The following is a 9,063-nucleotide window of genomic DNA, read 5'->3' on the forward strand; positions in this document are numbered from 1 at the left end:
AATTAGTTGCACACGTCGCCACCAGAGAGCGAAGAAGTATGAGGATTATGTTATAGTCGATCAACATATACATATAATCCCCCAGCAAATGGAACAGTGATAAATAAATTCAAAATTACTCCTCTCTGCTATAGAGTCAGTGTCTCTCGGTCGTCACCATCCTCACGGCTGCTATAGGATAATATTTGATTCTCCACTTCCTGAAATTTACTCAGACGAGTTTCTAAAAATGTTTATTGATTATTGAAAGAAAGCCTAACAATTTGAAACCATGCTCACTGTACATGACAAGTGTTGCATTTTATTATACTTTGCTTATTTTTCAGCTAGTGATTCTTCCCGGTTAGATGATATTCTATTTCTTCGAAGAATATGTGTTGCCGGGTAATATGGGGTACTTTAAGTATTATCTGATTTGGGCTAGAATATATCTTCAAGACGAAACATTTCGAAAGATAGAAGAGGAGAGGTCTGGGAGTATATCATGTTTGCACGACTCTCCGTGGTACTATCTTCACTGTTTTAGGAAGGAGAAGGAAGATTAGATTCATGACTCCTGTAAACTACAATAACGAAGGAGTTAATATGAGTCAGCTACACCATCACATTATCAACTTCAATGGAATTTTCATTTTCCATTGTCATAGACTCTTTAAATCTTGTTTTTGATCTGTTGGAATTAGTCTTGTGGATTTTGAGCAACCACGCGACTCTATTTCATATTACCCACTAAAAACGATTTTTAGTGCTTTTTTTCTCAGACATAACATTCACTTTTAAATACGATACACTTGTCAATACAATAACAAGAATCCGAATTTTATAGGATGGCAGGTTTTAGGTTTCTATCATGTTTTGAATTTGAAAAATCGAAAAAATCAAAAATGGTAGCTCATATTACCCTAACTTCCTATTTAAAAATTTCTGATTGTTATAAATCTACGATCCACTGTTTCGTAAGAGAACAGCTCTTTCCTTTGTAAAATGATTTTGTGCTGACTTTAAAAGAAATATCATGATTATCTATCATTTTCACTTCTTAATTATCACAATGATGAATTTTTAATATTTCTTAAAGTGTATAGAAGGAGTGAAGCAAGTAGAAAGAGGGAAAGGAAGGATGCTAATCTGATAACTTATTCCAAATTAATGCACAAAGATGTTCTCTCAGATAATTTTCCTCCTCTAAAGAAGAGATGCGAATAAATAAACTGAATATTTTTTGAAATAAAATGACATTCAATTTGGTGTATTTCTTAAATACTAACAGAATCGGAAATCTCGTATTGCAGGGGTTATACACAATCTTATGTTATGCTTCCTTCGGAAGCACATTTCAGGAGTTCAAGAAACGGTTTTTCAATCCCCTGAGAACGATAGTTTTAAATGACATTTTTTTCAGGCAGAATAAACATAATACTTATATTTTACCCTCAAATATTAATTTTTCTTTGAGCTGATAATTTTTTTTCATAATTACTGGCATGTATAGAAAGCCTGAAAAATCGTTTAAAATCATTTCCAATCGTACTGCTTGTACAGGGTCTTAAAGAGAACGTACAGGGGACGTAAAATCACATATATAAAACAAATGTATTAAATAAATATTATTTAGTTATTTATATTTTTCAAATTATAAATAACTTCCAATGTGTTCAATAGTAAGAAAAAAAATATGGTTGCAAACTTCAAGGTAGGGTATACAGGGTGATTCAGAACTCAAAGTATAGACTTTTAGGGGACATAGAAAACACAGAAATTGAATCACGTAGGAATGTATGGCCGGAAACCACAACCTGATCAGCTGGAGGATGAACGAAGAAGACAAATTAATAATGGGTGGAAAAACTAACTCTTCATTTAGCGATACTTTACATGAGGGCAGTTCGTGTACACGTTAACTTTCGCAAGTGCTCAAAGTTCTTACCTTCCACAGTTATGCACAAGGGGAAAAAAAATGAAATATGATTATTTTCAATTTTATTTAGTGATTCTGTTTTGTTTTTGTGTTTTCTACTTCACTCAAAAGTTCGTGCGTTCAGTTGGAATCATCCTGTATATCTTCAAAACTTGGATATATACAGTAGTATTCACGTACGAAGCATTAAAAATCCATTTTTTTGTTCATTCATGCAATCCGAAAAAAAATAAATTCGAATAAATAATTTTAATACAAACCGATGAAAATAAGTTACAAACAAGTCAAGAAAAGATAGCTAATCAATCATCTCAGTGATTTTTCATTTATTTGATTTTAGTTACAATGAACGCAACCATGCTTCTCTGGGCATCTCACACTGATAACATAATTGTAACCTAAACATACATTTAATTGGGAGCTATCTAGTTATCTATTTAATTTTGACGCTGATTGATTTATGAGACCCTCTAATTTTTTTTTCTGATGTTAATTACTGTTTTTTTTAGTGACATTAAAATTACCGAAGCACATGGTGTTCATTTGCAGCTCTTCACTGACTTGTTAATTTACCGAGAAAATTAATGAAAACTTTTTTATGGGGGCCTTTGATTATTTTCTATATACAGTCTAACCCCGATTTAATGCCACCATCCGTCCCGAAGAATTTTGGTGTTATAGCGAGTTTATCGGTATAGTTGTTCCTTTTCCCCCCAGAAATGTATAATTAAAAAAAAAATCCGTGGCTTAATTACTAGTGGAATTTTTGTTTTCAAAATTGAGAACTTGCTGTGAATGTGATAAGCCTGTCATTATACATAATGAACATTTACGGATTAGGAATACTTGCCAATCGTACTGGTAAGCTTGATAAATTTAAGTCAGCAAACCAAAGCCCCCCCCCCCCAATGCCGACGTGATACTTGAAAGACCCCTAACAAGAAAAAAGAAGCAACATATTTTGATTGTTTATTTTACTACGGTGATTTTTGAGTTGTTAGACCAGACGCGATGTAAAAAAGACTGCCTTGAAAAATCGTTTATAATTATCTTGTTCTCGACAAGTGATTTCATAAACATCAGAAGTTGCTATTACTCGAGGTTTGGCCGAAATAGCCGGTCATCTCAGTATGAAATCTCTCATACCAAAGATTTTTTTTTTTATTCCGAGTCCCAAAATCCCTTGACAATTTTTGCTAAGATAAGTCTAATCCTGTTTTTTTGTACGTTATTATCTACGCTATAGTTTCAAGTTAAAAATAAATAGCGGAAAAGAGAGAGAAATCCGAAAGCTCTTAGTCTTTTTCATCTAGCTATCCTGTTTCAGTGGAGTAGATAATGGCCGCTCGGAGTCATTCGATTCACTAAAGAAAAAAGAAAGTGGAAAAAAGTAAATAGCATTCAGGTAATGACAACAACGAAAAAAATAAATAGGTAAAATGAAATTTTCAATCAAAGAAATAACATAAACTATCGGGATAAAAAGGAAGAACAAAAACGAAAGAGAAATGATATAGCAAAAAAAAAAAAAAATTAAAGGAAATCCTAACGAGGTATTGAAATGAAATAGGTTCTTTTTCCAACTTTTCATCTAAATAATTTTTTCTTTTATGTTTCAATGATTCCATTATTATCTGAAAAAAAAGCAAATTTAAAGACTACTTTGTTCTCAAACCAATGGATTATTATTTTTTCCTCTTTCTGAATTAATGGAGAGTTCGTTAAGATATGAATTAATAAATTTTACTCAAAATTAGGACAGGCTCTGCTAAGGGAGAAAAAATAAAACAATCGACGTTCGTTTTTCACATTATTTAAAAAAAATATTGAGTTTTTTCAATGACAAAATTTCTATCAGTATTCGTATAAAGGAGATATTATTAATTATAATGTTGTTTCTTTCGGATGAGTGTTCCGGTTTGATGAAGATTTAGAACATTTTTGTGGTTTACATGTTTTTTATTCGAGGAGATAATTACATACATACATCCTTTATTGATTTAGCTATGAAACCGATTTCAAGGTTCCAGCAACACACAATATTTCAATATTTTTGTACTTACAATATCAAAATTAACAAAGCAAACCTGAAATAATTATTTAAAAAAGAAATCTATTAGTAGGACCTCTCGATAACAAACACCCACGAGACCAGAAATTTTGTCCGCTAACAGGAAACACCTGATAAAAAGCATCCGTGTGTAATGGGGTTGTATGATATATTGTTGAACCTCGGTTATATGACTTTCACAAATATACGCCGTTTGGCTTCTGTTGCGATTGGGACTCCTTTATATTTCGATGTTAAAATGCATATGTGATTGCATGTGTGCAAAAGTGATATATCTATAATCCCTAATCGTCTCAATAAAGAAAGTTTGATTAAAGTTCACTACATTTACTACTTTTATTGGCGACTATGCATAATTCCCGAATGAAGTTACAAAGTCTGGTAAATACGTAAACATTTATAATTTCTCTCTTCTCTTTATTAAACCAATTTATTATTTTTAGCCGTATGTGATATGCGTTCTTCACATCTTTTGCAATTAACAAAGCAAACCTGAAATAATGATTAATTTCATTAAAAAAAAACGAAAAAAACTACAGTAGGTCCTCTCGGTAACAAACACCCATGGGACCAGAAATTTTGTCCAATAAGCCGTATATGATATGCGCATTTCACATCTTTTGCAATTGAAATAAGTGTAAAGAAGATAAAAAAACATTGATTTCACCGCTATCAGTCTTGTAATGCTAGCTCTCTTCTCACGTACAGTAAGGTTCCGGGACGAATCGTCAGGGAAGCTGCTAAACGAAGAAGCAAAAGAGGGAAAAACTACCCTGAAAAAGATAGCGCGGGAGCCACAGAGAGAAGAAAAGAAAAACGCTCCTCCCTGGGGATTCTTGTGTTTTTTATTTATTATTATTATGAGTGTGGTGTTGTAAGGTGTGATGTGCTCGTTGTGTACGTGTAGCATTTTTCTCGATCCTCCTTAATCAAAATAAATATGATTATTGTTTTGAAAGACGACTCATCAATGAGTACGTGTTCAGTTACTCGACCACGAAGTGGGAGGATCGTTACTGGCGCAGTCGGTATGATTTAGAACTAAAAGAAAATCGGGGGAACATTTTGAAGAATAACACTTATGAAGAAGGACAAAATGGCCACAGCGTTCCTCCATTGTCAAGCTGAAAGAGAAAGCATGGACTGCTGATGACGGTGGTTCCTGAGAGCACCATTGCTCTGCAGTTGAAAGGTGAAGAGCATCATTTGCTCCAGAGGCGTATGAGGCGAGCATCAGCTCCGATGTCATATTCAGCGAGCATCAGCTCCAGTGGCGTATTCAGCGAGCATCAGCTCCAGTGGCGTATTCAGCGAGCATTATTGCTCCAGAGGCGTATGAGGCGAGCATCAGCTCCAATGGCATATTCAGCGAGCATCAGCTCCAGTGGCGTATTCAGCGAGCATCAGCTCCAGCGGCATAGTTGACGAGCATCATTGCTCCAGAGGCGTAAGGTGGCGAGCATCAGCTCCAGTGGCGTATTCAGCGAGCATCATTGCTCCAGAGGCGTAGGTGGCGAGCATCAGCTCCAGTGGCGTATTCAGTGAGCATCAGCTCCAGCGGCATAGTTGACGAGCATTATTGCTCCAGAGACGTAGGTTGCGAGCATCAGCTCCAGAGACGTAGGTGGCGAGCATCAGCTCCAGTGGCGTATTCAGCGAGCATCAGCTCCAGTGGCGTATTCAGCGAGCATCAGCTCCAGCGACATAGTTGACGAGCATTATTGCTCCAGAGACGTAGGTTGCGAGCATCAGCTCCAGAGACGTAGGTGGCGAGCATCAGCTCCAGTGGCGTATTCAGCGAGCATCAGCTCCAGTGGCGTATTCAGCGAGCATCAGCTCCAGCAGCGTAGGTGGTGAGCATCAGCTCCAGTGGCATAGGTGGCGAGCATCAGCTCCAGTGGCGTATTGAGCGAGCATCAGCTCCAGTGGCGCATTGAGCGAGCATCAGCTCCAGTGGCGTATTCAGCGAGCATCAGCTCCAGTGGCGCATTGAGCGAGCATCAGCTTCAGTGGCGTATTCAGCGAGCATCAGCTCCAGTGGCGCATTGAGCGAGCATCAGCTCCAGTGGCGTATTCAGCGAGCATCAGCTCCAGTGGCGTATTCAGCGAGCATCAGCTCCAGTGGCGTATTCAGCGAGCATCAGCTCCAGCGGCATAGTTGACGAGCATCATTGCTCCGGCGGTTCGTGTGGCGAGCATCAGCTCTAGTGATATAAGTGAGAGCATCATTGCTCTGTTGTTTATCAAGTGAGAGCATCATTGCTCTGTTGTTTATCAAGTGAGAGCATCATTGCTCTGTTGTTTATCAAGTGAGAGCATCATTGCTCTGTTGTTTATCAAGTGAGAGCATCATTGCTCTGTTGTTTATCTAGTGAGAGCATCATTGCTCTGTTGTTTATCAAGTGAGAGCATCGTTGCTCTGTTGTGTGTTGAAACGACGGTAATTACGCGAGTACTGATTTTTTTTTTTGGGGGGAAAGATACGTCAGTATTATTCGCTCAGAAAACGATATTTTTTTTTTTGAAACGTCAGTTTATTATTGAGAATGTGATTTTTTTTTTGAACAGCAGTATTATCGCACATACAAAATTTTTTTTTTTTTACAATTATCTTTGAATGTACGATTTTATTTTATTTTTATTTTTTTTGGGTTTGTTTGAAATACGTCAGTATTATTGGGCATATATCTATCTATATATGTATATTTTTTTTTCTCGAATGATTAGTCATTACTATATGACGTAGACTAGGTGCGAAAATTTATATAAGTGGGGAAAAAAAAAACGATAACGATATACCAAGCAACATGGCATACCTCGGGCGTGCAAGGAGGGATGATTTGGTGGTTTTGGCAGAGGAGTTGGGTCTGGTGGTCAAGGACGGATCGAACATATTGGACTTGAAGAATAGCATCCTCAAATGTGACGGCTATGACGAGGAGTTCATCCGAGAGCAGTTAGCCGTCATCAAGGGAGACAGGGAAGCACGAGAAGAGCGTGACCTAGCTGAAGGGAGGATGCGTGAAGAACGAGAACACCTCTTTCGAATGGAAAAACTCCGCCTGGAGATGGAAAGGACGAACGCGTCCACAAATGGACGACAGAATTTAACCTCATTCAGTACGGAACTGACGAGGCTTGTTCCAAAATTTGACGCCAAGGAGGATGACATCGCCTTATTTCTCATAATATTTGAACGCCAGGCGAATAGAATCGGGGTGGACAAAAGAAACTGGGTGTCAGCTTTGCTGACCTTATTGCCGTCAGACATAACCCAATTAATCGCCCGAGAATCGGAAGAGAAGTTTGATGATTATGAGTACATTAAGGAGATCCTCCTTAGGAAATTCAAATTAAGTGCGGAACATTTCCGGCAAAAATTCACCAAACATCAACGCAACCCGGCGAAATCATGGAGAGAATTTGTCTTCGAAATAGCGAATTTCTTCGAAGAGTGGATCCGGGGTCTGAACGTTGGTGACTTCGAGACACTGAAGAGCCTTGTCATTACTGACCAACTAAAACGACGAGTTCCCGGCGATATACGTGACCATTTCGTGGACGAATGGGCCTCTTTCATATCTCTGTCTATCCTAGCTGCCAAGCTAGATGAATACGAAAGTGTGCGGTCAAACTTCAAGAAGGTGGTCTCAGGCAATGATAACGTGAAAGATGAAGCAGGCAAATATGGTATCAGTAGAAGTTTTCCTCCTAAAGCACCGAATTCCAGGCCAGGACTCAAAACCCAAACGCGTAGAACCTTTGTGAAGCCAACTTGCTATTCTTGTGGCTCGGTTGGGCACATATCGAGGGTTTGCAACAATAATGCGAAAGGGCATGCCGTTGTGAATGCACAGAGTCAATTAATGACGGTGAAACCAAGTGAAGCCTCGAATATTTTGACGGTGAAGGTTTCGGTTCCTGTGTCTTCTGCGAAGGTCACGGGGAAAATCGATGAACTTAAAATTGCACCCATCAAATGCGGAACGAAAAAATTTAAAGCGATTATTGATAATGGAGCTCAGATATCAGTTCTGAGAGAGGATTTGGTGCCTTTGAACTGCGACGGAGAAGGTACTATACGAATAATATCTGCGTTCGGGGAAACTGAGGTAGCGGCACTGAAAGTTATCCCGATGAGAATCGATGATGGTATGCACAGCGACATTCCTGTAACTTGTGCCGTGTCGAAGAAACTTGTTAACGACATGTTAATATGCTCAACTGCGTACGAGGCGCTGTCGGAAAGTGTGCAGCTCACTGGGTCCATTCGGCATACCGGAGACTCAACGATGTCGGTCGTACAACTCCTGGATTCAAACGTGGAAGGAGGGAACTGCATCCCTGATGCATCACAAGTCCCCGATAAAGGAGAGAAAGGCTTTATCGGTTTGCAAATTGGAGACGGCGATCTCAAGGAGGGCTGGGACTTAGTACGTCTGGGGCAAAGCTCTTATGGCGTAAGAAATGGTGTTCTCACTCACTCCGAGAACGTAAACGGCGAAAATATCGTACAGGTTGTCGTTCCCACCTGCAAACGAATGGAAACGCTTCGGATGGCCCATGAAATACCTTTGGCAGCACATCTAGGGGAGCGCAAAACGAAAGTAAGCATGAAGTATTCGTCGTACTGGCCTACCATCAAAAAGGATGTTCAGAAGTTTCGTAGGAGTCGTCGAGAATGCCAAGTCAGACGCACCGTCACGTATAGAGATCGCCTACCCATCCAACCAATCGTGAGACCCGAAAACCCATTCGAGGTCTGCAGCGTTGACTACATTGGACCCTTAGAACCCAAGTCAAGCAGAGGCCATACATTGCCAGAGTACAACACGTGGGACTGATATTTGATCAGGACGTAGAATTTGGAGATGTGGTCTACGCTCCTGTTCACATAAAAATGAAATCAGTCCAGGACATTCAGAACCACATAATGGGGTTATCTAATAAGCCGGAAGTTCACAGCAACGGCAATTATTCGAAACCGAAAGAATTTTCAGACGTGTTCAGCAGCACGCCTGAACAAGCAAAAGTCGGGAAATGTATATATTAGGAAAGTACACGGAAAATGTTT

At 39.0% G+C, this 9,063-nt stretch overlaps 1 protein-coding gene across 1 annotated transcript; it reads left to right on the plus strand.

Annotated features, from left to right (window-relative positions):
• Positions 1-6,796: 6,796 nt before the first annotated feature.
• LOC149071760 (uncharacterized) lies at positions 6,797-8,833 on the plus strand. Its single transcript, XM_089248005.1, has one exon. The coding sequence runs from the start codon at positions 6,797-6,799 to the stop codon at positions 8,831-8,833; it is 2,037 nt and encodes a 678-aa protein (XP_089104131.1).
• The last annotated feature ends 230 nt before the right edge of the window (positions 8,834-9,063 follow it).

The sequence above is a fragment of the Pholcus phalangioides genome, unplaced genomic scaffold, assembly GCF_987345545.1.
Source record: "Pholcus phalangioides strain wild (caught in Gottingen) unplaced genomic scaffold, Ppha-v1.0 ptg000018l_1, whole genome shotgun sequence".
Taxonomy (NCBI): domain Eukaryota; kingdom Metazoa; phylum Arthropoda; class Arachnida; order Araneae; family Pholcidae; genus Pholcus; species Pholcus phalangioides.

Excerpts from the sequence above, each read along its gene's own strand:
- LOC149071760 (XM_089248005.1), top strand. The coding sequence starts at position 6,797 with ATGGCATACCTCGGGCGTGCAAGGAGGGATGATTTGGTGGTTTTGGCA.